Here is an 18,690-nt window from a genome sequence, read left to right on the forward strand (position 1 = left end):
AAAATTCGAATATCGAAGCTTCGAATATCGAATTTACCCATCCCTAGAGCATAGTATATACCGAAAAACCATAACACACTGCCCTTACCATATAAATTATAACAATAAAACGTGGCTACTCGTAAATTAATTTTAATTATATTACGTTCTCATTTTTATTTATTTATAGTTTATTGGCCAATTTCTATTCTTAAACTGGGACTTTACCATACACAAAATTTCGTTGGACTCTCCTTAAACACCACTTTTATTTGGAGTTTATGGGAATGCAATCATTTTTATACCCGAGCGTACTTGTGTACAAGGGTATTATAACTTTGTTTACATAACGGTTGTTTGTAACAGGCATAACGAATCGAGATAGATATAGACAAATGTATACATAAATGATCAGAATGAAAAGAGAAATCGATTAAGCGGTGACTGTCTGTCCGTCCGTCCGTCTGTGCACACGATAACTCGAGTAAAAATTTAGATATCTTCACGAAACTTGGTGTGTGTACTTCTTTTGGGTGTAGGACGCATGGTTTTGAAAATGGGAAAACTCGGACGATAACCACGCCTACCTCCCGTATAACGGTAGTTTTCAGAAATACGAAAACTGCGATATTTTAGTAACTACTGAAGATTATTCACTCAAAATTAATATTTAGGATAATTTTTAGACAAAAAATAAGATCATAAATTTTTGGAAAATGGGCGTAGCCCCGCCTACTTATGACCACTTATCCGTATCTCGGTAACTGCTCGTTTAATTTGTATCAAACTCGGTATGGTTATTGCCCTTGCCACATAATAGCAAACCGTAGAAAATTATGTAAATCAGACTAAAATTACCGCCACTTTTCATATAACGGTAAATTTCAGAAATGCTTGAATCTTCGGAATTCGAAATTTAAGGAAGATAATTTACTCAAAATTTATATTAACAACAATCCCTTGAAAAGAAGTAACATTGTTTGGAATTTTGGAAAATGGGCGTGATATCGCCCACATATTACTATATAAGTTTATCTCATTATATCTAACTGAACGTTCTATGGAAGATGTTTAAAATAGGGGTAAAACCACCCCTGCTTACCATGTAACGGTAGTTTTCGGAAAGGAGAGAAACATGTTTTTAATACTTGCGCCGGGAATTTAATGTTCGGCTCCGCCCGAACTTAGATTTTCTTACTTGTTTAAACTGAATTTGGTTTGTGTCTTTGATAACAAAGTTCCACAAAAAAAATCGATGAAAGGTTCCTTTGACCAAGCCTAGTCTGTTATATGTTTGTGGGGTCGCTGAACACGAATCTGAAGTCCATTTTGCTCCATCACGTTTGGATTTTTTTCTAACCTCAAAAAACATCTCGGACTTTACGTGACAGAGAAAATCCGAGGCGCTTTTTGAGGTTAGGAAAAAATCCATACGTGATGGAGCAAAACGGACTTCAGATTCGTGTTCAGCAACCGCAAAAACATAGGTTAGACTAGGTTTGGTGAAAGGAACCTTTCATCGATTTTTTTTGTGGAACTTTGTTATGTTGTTTATGGACCTGTGTAATCAAAACCTGCAACCAACTTGCCGACAGTTAGCCTGTTCGCGTACTGCAAGATTTAAGAAGAAATAGTACGACGTCATTCCGTGCACATATGTAGGTCTAGAATATCAACAATCTAGCATTACAAAAACCAAAATTTGTATCGATAGAGATTTTTGTGCTGATTTCAACCCTGCCAAAATTATCTGGCGGAAATAATTTTTTTTATTTTTTAAATAATAATCTCTTTTGAATAACATAACCTATTAAAATATGCTTTTTTATATTTTTAGTCCGGAAATATTGAAAAATAAAAAACCACAAAACAATATAAATATATTTTTTTGAAAAGCGTTTATAAAAAAATATTTTTAAAACTGGTTATAGTATATACGTTAAATTATGTTGAAATTAGTATCAATAATTTTTAAACGGTCAAGTAGTTTCCGAGATATTAAACACATAAAGAATAGAAAAGTTGAAATGTAACCTATTTTATTGGCTTTGGTTTTTATTTGCACCAAATAATTTTGGTATGGTTGAAATTAGCATAAAAAGTTCTATGGATCCTCATTTCTTCTTTTTTCATTGCTAAACGGTTGGTATTCTAGACTAATATGTGTGTGTGTTAAATCCTGTAGTACGAGAGCATGATTCAATAATACAAGGTTGGATAACCTGGCAGTCGTCTCGCTCCCGAATTCTGCCTTAGCCTGTGTTGCCTTCTTTTTCGATTTGTAGAAACTACTACTAAAATACAAGGAGAAATATTGTCTTCGTATAAAAAGTTCAACAGGCAACACTGCCGATCGATTGTTTCGTGGAAATTCATTTTCCTATTGGGCAAATTCAAGTAAGTATGGCAAAAAAATCAAAAATAGTGGAAATATTTTGAATTACAACAATAATCAACATATTTGTTTGCAGGGTATCGGAGTTATTCATAATTTGTATTCAAGAAGTAGCGTTTTACAACAAGTGCAGCCGTTGCAAGTAAGCTTTGCATGCTAGGATCCCTGTGTGTCCGTCCACGTATGGCTGCTGCAGAAAATACAAATATTAATAAATATATTCTCTTGTGAAGGTCAGGATCACTTGGATGTCCGTCCACGTTTGCTGGTGCATGTATTTTTACCACTGCAGCGTTTGGGTTGGTCAAGTGCAGCCTTTGCATATTTACAGGTAAGTATACCACTCCATAAAAGCGAAAGTGGAAATATTAATAAAGATATTTTCTTGTGCTCATTGGGACTGATTGCAGAAAAAAGTACACAACATTACAAAAAATTAACATTTTTAAAAAACGAAATGTAATTAAATTGCGATATTGAAGACATAGTTTTAAAGTTTAACCGATATAATGATTAACAAGACTGATTGGAGAAAAAAGTAAAAAACATCCCGCAAAAATTAGATTTTTAAATAACCAAATGTAATTAAATTGCGATATTGAAGATATAACTTTTAAATGTAACCAATATAATGATTAGCAAGACTGATTGGAGGAAAAAGTAGAAAACATTACTAAAAAATTTAAATTAAAAAAAAACCAAATGTAATTCAATTTAAGATATTGAACATGTAATCTTTAAATGCAACAAATATTATAATTTTTAAAAGATTAATTTATATGCATTAAATCAATTGCATCTTTACCAACTGTATAATTCTTCATATAGTCCCTTTGAATAAAGGATTTGTTTGAATTCCATTAATTTTGTTTAATATATACTGGAATTTCAATGAAACCATGGTTTATTTTGAATATTTGGGAACATTTCTTCAAAGATTTCAAAGATTTTTCTTTGGCAAGAATTTTATGTGAATATCCATTTATTTCATTTTTAATATTTATGTGGTCATAAAAAGTTAATTTATTGTCTATTGTGTAGATCAGTGGAATCTTCTTTATATATTTAATTTAATTTGTATACAAAAACGCATTTCAGCACTACCTAAGAACGTAGATAACAAGAAGGGACAACTCGTTATAATTGTGGCGAAAGTTCGCAACAGGGGCGTGCCTTCTCTTTTGCCCTAGTGCGTTTTTTGATTGGATGAAAAGAGAAAGCACGCCCCTGTTGCGCACTTTCGCCACAATTATAACGAGTTGTCCCTTCTTGCTATCTACGTTCTTTGGCACTACCAGACTACTTATATTTCCTACTACCTTTCCACAAAAGGAGATAAAATTGTTACCCGCTTCTCTTTCCTTCTCAAATGCAACCTTACAAGCAGTCGACTGACACAAATGTCAATATTTATCCAACCTTGTATTATTGAATCATGGTACGAGAGCAAGCTAAATGAGAATAAGAAAAAGAAAACAAGCAAATGTCAATCAAACCTTCTTAAACACCCCAATGTGCGCTCTTGACAGTTATTCATAAACACAAAACGTTAAAATCGAGTTTATGACTCAATGAGAACGTAATACTAGTTAGCTTGGACTCAATTTGTTTAATTTGATTAAATATGGTTTTATTTGCTTAATTATTATGAATAATCGCGAACATATTATCCGTATATACTGTAAAAATGTACATATGTGCATACTATATAAAATTATAAAGTGGAAAAGCGAACTTATACTCTTATTATTCCTGACACTGAGTGCCAAAATTTCATAACCAAATTGTGCGCACATAATCCGGAATAAATCATTATTTAAGTGCTACCAAAACTTAATTTCATGAGCTTATTTAGACTGAATTATGTACATACATATGCATTAACTATTTCTGTTCGACTGAGCATTTCGAATATTAAATATTTGATAACTGAATACGAGCATTTTTAATTTTCTAAATTGAATGGCTTCTGCCGTAATTCAAATAAAACAATTAAATTCTTGTACACACATACTACATATTAAAACACACATGAACGAACATATTTATGCATATGCTGTAACCAAGGCGTATTTAACAAGGTGGTGTTGGCCGTATATAAGTAAAAAATTATACTAACAAATTATACGCTGATGTCCATACTGTCATTGGTATGAGTTACAACAAACACATCATTTTGAGGTAATGGCCTCCACGGCGAAAAACTCAGCTGTCGCCCCAACACCACCTTGTTTAATACACCTTGGCTGTAACTACCCAGCTAGCGAAATTGCCAGAAATCTATTAGATACCCGTCTGGCTCGTCGGCAAAAAAGTCAGAAATCTGTATGATTTTGGCCGATATCGGTCAGAGAAGCGTATGGAGAGGTTGGCAAGAAGTCTAACCGACACGAGGTGGGAAATTCTGACCGACGATTCTGACGGATATCTAACATATGTATGTCTGACCAAATAATCATGGAAGCTAAGAATTATCAGACGTGTATGCCCGAAATCGGACATAGTTCGATCAGACATATCGGATAAGGAAATAAATAAAATTCTCTAGACATTTCGCCCAGAAATCGGTACGAAACCTCTAAGACTTGTCTAAATAGTCAACTTTTTATTCCGACTTCAGCAATTGTGTGGCAAATGTGCTAGCTGGGTAAATATCTAGCTGCCATTTATAATTTTGCCAGCATTTACTTTTAATTCGCATGCTTTTGTCCAATTGAATGATTTTATGTATAGGCGTAATGGTTTAATGCACTACAGTGCATAGGCAAATTGAATACACACTATTCAATTAAACCACTTAATGCGCAATACGTTGAACATGTCGACAAATCGCCAGTCGGAGAATGCGATTATTGTTAAATTGAATTTGACTTTTTGATTGCTATTTTCTTTGCACAAGATTTTTCGCACAAATCAGTTAGTAGGATTCAGCTCCAATTAATGCAAATATTTTTTTCTTCATAACTATGTATGTATGTATATTCTGTAAGTAGAGAACTACTATTATACCTGTTTTTGTATTAATTGCGTTGAATCTAACAAACAGTTAAATATGTATGTTTTCGGATTTGATTTTTTAATTCTGATTCTTTTGAAGATAGTGTGGGGTATGTACGCGTAAGGGATGCCAATATTAGCGGCAAAATGTGATCCCAGTATTTCGGCATAAAACCGTTCGGGGTAAAACCGTTCTCTCAATTCGTCGGCCATGATTTTTTTTTTTTAAGTTTGCAAAAAAGGAGTTTTCAAAGTTATTGTTGTTTGAGTTTGAAAATGAGAATGTGTGTGTGAATTTGTGTGTAAAATTTTAAAATTAAATTGCTTGCAAACGTCAAGAATTTGCAAAATTCCTCTCAGCGGTTCTACCTTCCTATTTTTTTATCATGGCTACACACGTACATACGAAAGAAAAGGAACATGTAAATGCTACTTCTCTGATACATTTTAATATACGGGGACATATAAAAAAGTGGCATTTACATTTGCAAATGCATATCTTGTAAAAGCCCGATTGTGCTGCAAATAGTATCGCACAATACGTCCAACCACTTAAATTTTTGTACAAGACTGAAAATATTACAAAAATTCCACTTCAAATTTATCAAGAAATGTACTCAAAACAACGACAACGTACATTCGCTTGCAATTCGCTAGAATTTGAATTTATTCGTGGAAATTCATGACTACGCATGAATGGTTCACACTAATCTATATATATAAAATAATAGCCGTTGTCGTTGTTCGGAGTTAACTCAAAAACTACTGCATAGATATTAGTCAAATTTTCAGAGGTTATACCTTGCATATATGGTCCTATTATAGGCTACCAGAAAATTCGATAGGTGGTGCTGGGGTCGATTTATTTATAAAAATCGTATTTATGAACCGATTTCTTTTAAATCTTTAAAATCAAAATGAAAGCTACCAGCATGATGGCAAACACGTTTACCAAAACTAGACCCGCTAGGTGGCGCGGGAGTCGAGTTATTTAACCGACTAATAGAAAATACGTTTACCAAAAACGGAGCCGCTAGATGGCGCGGGAGGCGAGTTATTTATATAAGCTGTATTTATGAACCGATTTCGTAAGCATGATGAAAAGGGCACTTGCGAAAAGCGGACCCGCTAGGTGGTGCTGAAGTCGAGTTAATTATAGGTGCGTTCGTTTAAAATCTCCAACAAAAACCAACCAACTGCCAAATTCCGGCGAAATGTCATCTGTTCGCTCACAAGAGAGAAATATCCAAAATAGTACGCGAACAGAAAATTTGCAGAAACTTGCAAGTTAGACGAACAGCTGATATAATTTTTGTTTACATTCAAAAGTGTAAAATTTAAAACGTACGAAAATTCATTACAAAGTGGTATCCTGGCACAGTTTATTGATTAAACAAATAACTACTTACTTCTTACAAGTTTAATTAGTCGCATTTTGTAATTTTTAACTTCCAAACCATCAAATTCAATTTTGTGATTTGCGTAAATGCCAACCAGCTGTTTTTGATCAGCTGTTTTCCTGTTGGCAAATTGCTGTTGGCAAAAATTTTTCCAGCAGAAACCAGCAGCTTCCCCTCAAAATGAAATGTCACTTTGCTTTCTCAATTTCCCCTACTTTGCAAGTTTTTTGCGTACGCGAACGCAAAAACTTGTAAGTTTTGGTTAAACATGAACAATTAACAGCTACGCGAACGAACCTTATAAAAGCCGTATTTATGAACTTATTTTGTTAATACACACTCGAAACGTTTATTACTTTCATGATGATTTTTTTTCATTCGAAACATATTCAGCCTTATCATGAGTTTCATCTTCCCTGAACCGGTTCACTTTTCGCTTTTGGTTTTCATGTACTTACTATGGGGGGAATAAAAATTTTCGCGTGAATTTTTTTTCGGATCAAACTCAGGGTAAGGAAGATTACATACATATAATGATAGCCATTTCCGTTTTTCGGACTAAACTCAAAAACCACTCAATAGAGCCCAGTCAAATTGTCGGAGGTCCTATTATGGGCTACTAGAAAACAAGCTGGTGGCGCTGGAGTAGAGTTACTTATATAAAAGTCGTATTTATTAACAGATTTCGTTCAAATTCGCAGCGTGACTATCTGTATTATGAAAAATTCCTTTGCTAAAAATGGACCCGCGTTGAAGTTAAGGTATTTAGAAAATCCGTATTTTTTATACAATCTGATTAGAATTCATAATTCGTATTCATTTCATGACAAGCAAAGGTTTTGCAGAAAAGGGACCCAATGGATGACGCTGCACCCGAAATATACAGAAACCCCCACGGGGTTTGTCTATCTTAGACGAATTTACTTTTCAGATGGCTAAATCAAGGATGCGATTAAGTATGCATATAAAGACCGTAACACTGTGTAAGCGTGATCTTGCATCTACCTCCGATTGACGAAGATGCTCGAGGCGGCCGTTATTACAGCAGTAAGACTCAAAGTAACCAATTCATAAATATTAGGACGAAAACGCACTCGGGCAAAAAAGAAGGCACGTCCCTGTTGCGCACTTTCGCTACAATTATAACGAGTTGTCCCTTCTTGTTATCTACGTTCTTTGGTAATATATTTTATCCGAGATTTTGCTTTTTCGAGCTCTGGGGGAGGAGCGGGGCGAGCGCCCCATGGCAATCTGCACAGCTTCAGCTAGATTTTCAACTTTTTATTTAGATTTTTTAGACTTTTTTTTAGTACGCAGTTTGATAGCCCATTAAATTTCAGGGTAATAATGTGCAAGTTTAAAGGGGCTAAATAATCGCGTTGATTTTTAAATTTATTTTTTTTTCTTGTACACATTTGGTCGGTTGTCGGAAATGCTAAATTACGTTCTGCTAAGAAGACGCATAGCAATATTTTTTGCGTTCATTATATTTTCAATGATGTCTTAAAAAAGTCGCTTACTTTTTTCTGACTTTTTATGCTGCTACAGCTTTTTTGATACTTTTGCGAGCGTGCGTGTTGCAATAGATCAGCTCTTCCTGATTTGGCTTTTAATGTGCAATTGCAAACAATTAGCCTCGTAACCTCAAGTGTTTACACAACCAGCCTTTGAACACGGGATCCTTATTCCAAGAATCAAAAAAAAATGCCATTTGTCATCTGTGTCCAAAGAATAAATATCCTTCCAAAAACTGTATTATCAGTGAAGTTGTTTATTGAAACTACCTTCCTTTTTGTGTCATGGTGGTTACCATGGTACAATAATTACAGGTATTGTCTTCCCAGAGAGCGCATATTCCGATCTGCCTTACTTAAAAAATATCAATCTTGCCCACACTAAAAAGTTTACTGCTAGGGAAAAGGGATATTTCCATACCCCATATACCATATAGGTAGACGTATTTTTTTAGACAAACCATCTTGCATAGAACTTATTTAATTGGCAAAAGCGGGAAAAACATTTGCTTGTAAATAAATTCAAAACTTGTATAACTCACTCCATTTGAAACATTTTTTTTCTTGAAAAATTATAAAAACTAATTTGAGCGAAAACAAATAGCGAATCCAAATAAAAGTAAAATAATCAACATTGAACTGCGTCAAAATGAAAATAAGGGAGCATGGTGGAAACCATGATACAAAAAAGGAGGTAGTTTCACTCAATGATTTTGGTCGCCATGTTAGCCATTTGACTTTTGCTGGCATTATGACATTTTCGAAGAAATCAAGCTACCAGCTACAATAAATAAATGACTTTTTAACTGCTTTTTGAAAATTTTCAAACAGAAAAATATTCATACAAAGAAAAATATAAAGCTTTTATTAAAACAATAAAAAGAAAAAATGAGATGCGCGTTTAAAGGCTGCACAAATTCCGTACATTTGTGCAAAGATTCCGGGTTGAAGTTTTTTAAAATTCCCAAAGCTCCCTTTTATCAGACGTAAGTGGTTAGAAGCTTGTGACGTCGATGAAAAAAATCTTCCGAAAGTTCCGTTTATTTGCTCAATTTCTGATTTATTTGCTGATTTGTTTATGCACACGTGTATAGTAATGTATGTATGTTAATTTGTTTCAAAACTACGCAAATAAAAGTTATCACGGAAAGAATAATTCTCTTGTTTGTTACACTAATGCCATAAAACGGCGTGTGTTTTTGTAATCATAATTGCTAAAAACAGCAAGAATGCTAGTATCCGTAAAAAATTGTAAACTGGAACTATCTTTTTCTTATCAGGCACGAGGATCGTTAGAAAATACTATGGCCCATTAAAAACAGCAGATACTCCCATCCCGAAATACAATCATTTAGATTTTATTCCTAACAATGTGGCAACGCCGCTTGTAATATGTACAAGTTATGAAACTTCAAAAATGCCTGTATCCGTCAAAGAAATTTTAAGTGAAATTACCTTCTTTTTTGTATCATGGTGGAAACCACTTAATATTGTTTTTTCGCTCTCCTGAAAAATTTTTAATTTTTAAAGAGTTTGTTTTGTCAAATGTCGACATAAATGTTTACTGAAAGGTATAATACCGAATTTTCGCGAAACTAATACAGCTTTGTAAAATGACGTTGAGCAATACCATAAGCTGTGTCAGGATTGGGAAAGACCTCTCCGAGCTATTTGATACCAAACGAGGTTTCGGAAAAGGTGACTCCCTTTCGTGTGATTTCTTTAATCTGACCTTGGAGAAGATAATAAAAGCCGCAGAACTCAACCGCTCAGGGACAATACTTTACAAGAACGTACAATCGCTGGCGTATGCCGACGACTTCGATATTATCGGTAAAAACAAGGGCTTCGTATGTTCTTGGGATTAAATAGAGAAACAAAGCAAATGGGTCTGGTAGTGAACGAGGAGAAAACGAAGTCTCCTGTCATCACACAAACAGTCAGAGCATACCGGTCTTGGCACACACGTCACTGTTGACAGTTACAAGTTTGAAAAATGACAGTACCACCGGGAATGCGCGATTTGATATTCTATAATTCTTGGGTGGCACCGTCAATGCTACCGCAATTTTGGTCTTGTCAAATCATATATTTTTACAAGTTTACACAACTAAAGCACGTTTTCTATCGAAAAATTTAATATGTACATATTAAAAAATTTACTGCTTTGACAGTTTCTTTTATCCTCCTATTTGTCGTTGTTTGCTTTTACTTGAGAAATGTCATCGCCGACAGGACGGCGCAATCTTGTACGGGTATTCTATCATTCTTGACTTGTCAATGAGTAAATATATAAAGACAGATTAGTTTTAATAGAGTGATGGACAAGTAAACAAGCTAATTTAATTTGAAGTGCAATAAATTTGTGGGTTGTGAACACACTTGACCACGTTTTAAATTTATTGGGCTTCAAAACTGCATCTAAAAAAAAAAATTCTAAAAAATCTGACTAAAAAATTGGAAATTTGCACGAACATTTATTGATTTTTCCAAAGTTTTGAAAGAATCTAGAAATTACCTTTTCATGTGTTTTGTTATAGTATGAACTATATTTTTATAAAAAATAGTAAAAAAAAATTAAATTAAAAATACTGTATATTGACAATAGGAAAGATTCTCTATGTGAAAAAATGTTTTTTAAACCAGTGAAATGAATTTATGTTTAAAACATTTTGTTTCTTTATTGAAAAATAATAAATTAGAAAAAACCATTTCTTTTTTATTACTGCAAATAAAATATTTTTGGTACTCTCAAAACCGTTTTGGTACGTTTTTTTGTAGAGGAAAAAATATGTCAGTGGCAACACTGGCATTAACACCAATAATAGATGTGTATAGTAATTTCTCCAGTAAAAAAGTGCAGCGAGAGCGTAAAAGCAAAATAGAGCGTGAAAGTGAGAAAAAGAGAAAACTTGCAGAAAAAGTTATTGAACACAACACTAGTAGAAACTTGCAAGTGAACAGTCGTTGCACTGTTTTGACATTCTGCTGTAACCGTTTTACTATTTACAAATCAGTTTTAAACACTTTGCTTTACACACAAGCACTTACACAGTCCAGTACATCATTAATATTTTGATTTCCAGTCATTTTACTTTTGTTTACGCTTAACCAATTCGACAAATGGCAGCTTTTGACTTTTATTCTTCTTCTTCTCCTGCTAGCTAATTTCTGCTAGTAAGCATTTCACTAGCAAGAATTTATCTCTCGATCCAGTGCTCTCTTGCAAATTTTTGGGGTTATTATACACTTTTCCAGTAAAAATTTGCAGGTTCCAGTACAAATTAGTACTGACTATTTGTTACTATACACACCTATTAATGTAGCCTTGAAATCCAACAGAGAATCACAATCACTCTTGCCAACTGAGTAGGCAATTGAGAAGTAAAGTCCTCTCTCGTCGTATAAAGATCACACTCTATACGTCACTCGTCATTAATGTGACCAACTATTTCATAGCTCAAGTACAGGTTAGGTGTTGTTAAGTTAACGCCGCGGGCCGATTACGAAATTTCGAATGCAGCTAATTTCAATCCCTGAGAGCTCAGTGTTTGTTCAGAAGTGCGAGCCAAAATGCTTCCATCTTAGCCTATCGAAGGTTGGACATTCTAAAAGAAAGTGTGGAGATGATTCTACTTCATTTTCCTCTTGACAGCTGATTAAAAAAGGATCAGTTGAAATTCCTAGTCTCACCGCATGCATACCGATCGCACAATGGCCTGTCAGAACCCCCATCACTAGCCCTTGAGAGGTAACGTGTTTTAAAGTGCCCTATAAAAACATTTTCTGCAGCAGAGAAACATCTTCTTTTCCTTTTTTATGTCACAAAAGGCCCCGGTTTTCCTTAGGCCTATAGCAGTTCGTGCTGCGACAATTCTGTCTGCAATATCCACAGGCGCCGTGATCAATATATGTATGTTAAGCGCCAGTCTGGGTGTGGTTCCTAATGCTCCGCTAATTCCTGTTTTACAAGTGTAGCCTTCTCTAGTGAGTTCCACCAGACAACGGCTCCTTGAAATAATATGGGCTTAAATCTGGTTTCCTAAAGCTAATAAATTAATTTGGGCGAGAAACCTCACCTTTTACCGATAGCCCCCCTACAGCAGTACCAGGAAACCGACACTTTTCTAACCCTTTCCTCAAAGTTAGGCTTCTACGACAGCCGCCGTTGATCGCTCACCTAGTTACCTGGGTCAGATAACCTAGAGCCAGATCGAAAAGTGTGTATAGAAATCGTCCCTTAACCAAAAGTTGCACATCATCTACATAGGCGATCACCCGACTGCCCACTTTTTCCAGTTTCTCCAGAAGGTCGTTTACAACCGCAATCCAGAGCAGGGGAGAGAGAAAACCACCTTGTGGAGTGCTCCTAATATAGGGCTGCCATAATCCTGAACCCATCGACCAGGACACTTACCATTCCTTTTAAATTTTCGACTACTAATGACACGAAGTTAGCTGTAGATAACCCTTATTATGTTGATTTCAATCCTCAGATTATGAATTTACTTGACTATTGCCTCTGGAGTGACATTGTTGAAGGCCCCTTCGATATCGAAGAAGGCCCCTACTCTATAATCTTTATATGTGAAGGGTTCCTCTGACCACTTTACCAATGTGTACACGGCGGTATTCTTGCCATAAGCATATTGAGCTCTTGAAAGACAGTCACGAGGGATCGCGTTTCTTATGTACAGTTCTGTTAGTCTCTCTAGCGTTTTTAGCAAAAACGAATAGAGACTGATTGGCCTAAAATACCTAGTGGAAACATAAGCGCATTTTCCGGCCTTCAGGATGAACGCAAAAATGACTACCCTCCAAGCCTTGGGGATGTACCCGGTCCTCACGCAGTTCGCATAAATAGGATCCAACCAATTGCACGACACCTTCAGAGCCCTTTGCTGCTGCGCAGGTATGATTCCATCGGTCCTCGGCGACTTTAATGGTTTGAACGAAGTAATCGCCCAGGCCATGTGACGATCGTCCAGAAGATCGAAGAAGTACAGAACCTGGGGGGAGATTCTGATACCAGTTAGTGACAATTTTCGAATCGTTGCTACACGTTTTGACGCAAAAACATTTATATCATGCGTCAAAAAGTGCGATAGGGACCCAAAAATTGTCCCCAACTGGTTACAAATTCTCCCTCCTGAATTACAAAGTATCGCAAAGAAGTACATTTCACTGTACTTCGAAGTACGTAGTACAAGAGCGAGAAAAGAAGTACTGTACTTTCGAAAGAACTACGGTTGGTCACATTATGTATGCTGCCGCTGTGGTGTAGTGGTAAGCAGTGCGTGCTACCACTCCGCAGCGCCTGGGTTCAAGCCGGGGTCAAGGCAACATCACAAAAAAATTTAAAAAAATGTTTTTTCTTAACAGCGGTCGTCCCTCGGCAGGCAATGCCAAACCTCGGAGTGCATTCTCATAAAAATACAATCGCCGTTCGGAGTCGGCGTAAAACTGTAGGTCCCACCGCTTTGTGGCAATATCAAGGCGCACTCCACAAATCATAGGTGAAGCTCGGCCAAACACTAGCATATGTGTTGCTGCCTGTATGCCTGGAAAGTGAAATTTTTTCACTTTGAATTACTATCTTTCCAGCACTGCTTTTAAAGAAATTAATTCAGTGATTAAAAAAATTCTCGGTAACTTGGATTAATGTCATACTAATACTGTATCAAACGATTATTTTAAGTTGATAAAGGATTCATGGTATGAAATTGCCGTCGAGGTTTTTTGGATGTGTACTACTAAAATCGGTTTATTTTTATACACATTTACAATTTGTGATGGGCTTTAGACACAACTTAACTTTGTCCAACTGACATACAAATCTCGTATGTCTAGGAGCATGATGAACTTCAATAATAAAGTAATATTACGTTCAAATTGGCCCCATTTAACTTGTTAAATGAAAAAGAGCTTTTTGTAAAACACAATCGTCCACATTAAACATTTGGAGTTAGCTTTGACGGTTGTTTGATTTCCAATAAAAAATATATAAAAAAATATTCAAAATCAAGTTTTTGTGTTTCAATTTGTTTTGTGCGAATGCCTGCTTCATGATATTAACGCGTACGGATTACTTAGAGACTTCAAAATGTTTAGTGCGTTAACTGGTTTAAGCTCATTTAGCATGTTTTAACTCTTCAATTTGAACATAGTATAAAAGCATTTATACATTTTATTGTCTTTCAGAGCAATCAATATGCTGAAGAATTGTTATTTGTCAATCAAAATTAATTACTGGAAGTAAAAACGTACTTATAACTGGAGCAAATTTTACTATGCTTTTATTGTCCGTATTATAAGTGAAGACAAACTGTTGAAAGTGTAGAAGTCGTTAGACGCCAAAATCAGTCGACAGTAAATAAACAAAAGCGAAAGCAAAGCATTCAGGCGCGCTAGAATTCTGAACACTTTACCATGATATGCATAACTTCACACTTTCGATGCGAATTAAAAGTATGATTAAGGAAGCTAAATGCTATGAAATAGATGCAGTAAAATGAAATGGGACTATTGTAAAGGTACAGTCAGACGTTGCAATATTTCCAGCTTTTCCGTGCAATTCACTATGAAATTGAGAAATATAAATTTTACTTTTTCGTATGAACACCCAGAAAGATATTTTTTTTTAACGTTTCAGAAATAAAAGCAGCTAAATGCGGCTGCAACTGCAGCTTGCTCGTGCTTGGCTATGCAATGAGATGGTTTTGAAACATCGATATCATCAATGTCAAACTTGTTATGGATTCAACTTACCCAATATTTTTTGAAAAATTTCTAAACTGATCATGAATTCTTACAATAATTAAAATTATTTCTCATTACTTGGAGGAATATTTAGAAATTTTGAATTTACCGTGCAGTATTGACAATGCTAACCTAACCTTTGAAAAATGTTTAGCGGGGCGTATACGACAAACATTCATATTGCCAATTTGACATAAAATATTCATTTGTGAATTCGAATTCCACAGAAATCAGGTTGTTTAAACTTTTGGCTCCTTTGGGATGGTAAAACAGGAAGTCTAATTAAATACCGGGGAATGCTATGTATGTCCTTTACTGAATTAAGGAAAACTGCATAGGTTGGTACTGAAAAGGAGTAAATTTTCCTTAAATTTAACCAAGACTGAACAAGTTATCGAGCATGGAAACCAATGATATATCGATGTTTTTCTGGCGATAAATACATCGAATTTAATTTTTCTGTTGTATTGAAATATCGATATATCGATGTTACTACCCAAAATTTGGCATTCCTACTCATACTGTCAAAAAAATTTAGTATTTCCTTGTGGCAATTGTTTAGGGACTATCAATATCAAATTAATCTTCAAATTTAAAATAAAGTTCTCTTTAACCAGGGATGTGCCGGACGGAAAATCAAAGGGATAGGTACCCTGATTTCGGATGCCATGTAAAAAGTAAGAGCAGGATACGGATATCTGGCTATTTGGTATTCTGCTGTCCCTAATGAATTTCACAACATTTACGTTGTCTATTATTTTTTCGCCGTCCTGCCAGATTTATAAACAGAAATCGCTAGAATCTCGCTAAATCATTTCAATTCTCTAAACTCTTATAAAAAATAGCTTATTTTATAATTTAGCAGTTCAATTTTATTTGATAAAATTATAAAACAAATGTTTATAAAAAAGCAATAAGTTTTTCATCAAAAACTAGAAAAACAAATTCGCGTATGCGCTTTATGATTTTATAACAAGCTTTTTGGTGGCTTTGATTTCGGTAAATCCAAAGGATTAAAAATTGGTCATTAGAATGTCGGCATCGATTTCGTGACTGTTGAGCTTGTTGGAGTTTGTAAAATGTAGTCAATACAAAACTTGTTGGCATGTTTAAGCGTATACCTAACAATGTCAGCATGCAAATCCAAGGCAGAATCACTCTTGCCAACAAGTGCTACTTTGGACTGAGTAGGCAATTCAGGAGTAAAGTCCTTCAAAACGTATTCATCAAAATATGTGGAATTAAAAGCGCATTTGCATATAGCGAAGGTGGGCAAACGCGGCTCTTTGCTTAGCAAAGTGCGGCTCTTTTTACTTTCTCTTTGCTTAGAATATTTTGGCTCTTTTTTACTTTTTAAAATACATATTTATTTGCTGGGAATTCTTTTCCATTGTGTTGTTTTTTTTTATTGTATTCTTTTTATATAAACATACGCAAATTGGGATCGGAACATTACCCGCAATTGGAGATTGAAAATTGGCTTTCTGACTTAATGTTCTTTACCGATATGATGGAACATTTGCAAAACTTGAAGTTGTCTTTACGAGGAGAGAACAAAAATGTTTCTGATTTTTCGCAGATTATTTGAAGCTAAACTACGTCTTTTTATTCATGACTTCCAAAAAAGGATATTTCATTATTTGCCGATATGAAATTATTTAAATGTGCGTTTGCATACTTCATAAACCCTTTTTATGTGACATAATTGAGGATGAAGTTACAATATCCGAAATACTTCTTTTTAAGAAAAGCGAAGAAGAGTGGGATTTTTTGGAATAAAAAGAAGATAAGGCACTGGAAATGTAATTAAAGGTTTGCCATTGCTTGAATTCCGGCAACAAGTACCATATTTAAAATATCCGCTGTTGAAACAGCTAGGGTTCGAAATTTCAGACTTTGGTATCGATACTGAGTACTCATTCCAGCATCGAGCTCATGGTATCGATACTCTAAAAGTATCAGGGAAAAAGTATCGATACTACTCAGTATCGGATTCATTAAAATACGTTTTTTGGGATACTAAAATTATTTTGTTCTTCAATCGTATATCTAGTTATTTCCTGAAATTAAAACAATAGACATTTAAAATATTTGATTTTTATTTCACTGCAAAACTTACTTTCACGTTAGAACTAATTTTAACGTTAAATGTACATACATACATACACACATATTTACTTTCACGAATTTAATTTTTATTAAGAATTTTTGGAAACTTTGTGGGTATGCATTTTTGTAGCCTATTCAATTTTGTATAATATTGTGCAAGTTTTAATTAAAAGTCAACGGTAGTAGGCTACACGGAAAGTTGAATAGGTTACAAAACTGCATACCCTAAAAGTTTCTAAAAATTCTGTATTTTCGTGAACTTTAAAGTAAAGTTGTATGGCCTTATTCATAAAAATAAAAAAGGTTTATAAACTGAAAATTGTATGAAAGTGTCATTTTATTTAAGCTCTTTAAGCCTGCTTTATTTTTTATGAATAAGGCCATTAAACTTTAACTTATTAGGTTTATGTTATGTAACAGACTACACGAAATTTCAGTTTATTTTATGTGATGGACAAAATTGAATGATAGTAATCTATATAAGCAAAGAAAATGGGGTTGCCAATGGAAGAAAAAATTTAAAAAGTGTGTTTTTTTAAAAGTATTCGATACTACGAGTACTTTGGAAAGTATCGAGTAAAATCACCAATTAAGGTATCGAGTATTAAAGTACTCATTTTTATACCCTCAGTATCGATACTTACTCAATATCGATAGTATCGTTCGAACCCTAGAAACAGCTTCGAGCCGCATATTTTCAATTTTTGGTACAACGTATAACTGTGAGTCTTTGTACTCTACAATGAAATTCGTAAAGTCAAAATACCGTTCACAATTAGTTGCATCGTGTACCTGTTAATTATTGAAAGTTATAAAAACCATCAGCTTTTTGTGCTCGCGTACCCAAAAGACTTGCAAAGTAGGGGAAATTGAGTGAGCAAAATGACATTTCACTTCGAGGGGAAGCTGCTAGTTTCTGCGGGAAAAATTTTTGCCAACAGGAATTTGCCAACAAGAAAACAGCTAATCAAATACAGTTGGTTGGAATTTACGCAAATGAATCCCACGAAATGTGTTGGTCATGGGTATGATGGGCGCTCAACGATGGCGGGCAAAGATGCAGGTGTTCAGAAGTTGCTCAGACAAAAATTCCCTAAAGCTTTAAATTTTTATTGCGCCAGTCACAGGTTAAATCTGGTGGTCAACGATTTAAGTAATGTCTCGGTTATTAGAAACACAGTTGGCACTATCAAAGACATTATCGTTTTTTTCGCGAGTTTGCCATACGCCGAAGATATGCTCCAAATATCCACCTACTTTGTGAAGCGCGGTGGTCATAAAATACAAAAGTATCGGCATATAAAAAAAAAAATAAAAATGGTGGATATACTAGGTGGACTGGAAAATTATCTGTGGAGAGAAATGCGGTCACACGGAAAACAGCTCTCCAATTTCATTTAGCGGCAAAAAATAGATACAACTTTTTAATTGCGTTATTTCCAATTGCAAAATACGCAGCATTATTGGAGCCAATTGCCAATTCGTTTCAAGGGATCAGTTTGAATGTTGTGAAGTGTGGTGTATACATGAAAAAAAA

The 18,690-nt window shown here is 34.8% G+C and overlaps 1 protein-coding gene and 1 pseudogene across 1 annotated transcript in view; one reads left to right on the forward strand and one right to left on the reverse strand.

The window, feature by feature from the left end:
• The window catches only part of LOC118741575, an 18,663-nt pseudogene extending 4,132 nt beyond the window's left edge, over window positions 1-14,531 (forward strand).
• Window positions 14,532-14,807: 276 nt separating this feature from the next.
• The window catches only part of LOC118741576 (ATP-dependent DNA helicase PIF1-like), a 12,545-nt gene continuing 8,662 nt past the window's right edge, over window positions 14,808-18,690 (reverse strand). Inside the window, exon 3 of the mRNA XM_036473574.1 lies at window positions 14,808-14,863. Within this exon, the coding sequence (XP_036329467.1) occupies window positions 14,808-14,863 (56 nt within the window). The remainder of the gene's footprint in view (window positions 14,864-18,690) is intronic.

The sequence above is a fragment of the Rhagoletis pomonella genome, unplaced genomic scaffold (assembly GCF_013731165.1).
Source record: "Rhagoletis pomonella isolate Grant_MI unplaced genomic scaffold, Rhpom_1.0 Rhpom_scaffold_00006, whole genome shotgun sequence".
In the NCBI taxonomy this organism is placed as follows: domain Eukaryota; kingdom Metazoa; phylum Arthropoda; class Insecta; order Diptera; family Tephritidae; genus Rhagoletis; species Rhagoletis pomonella.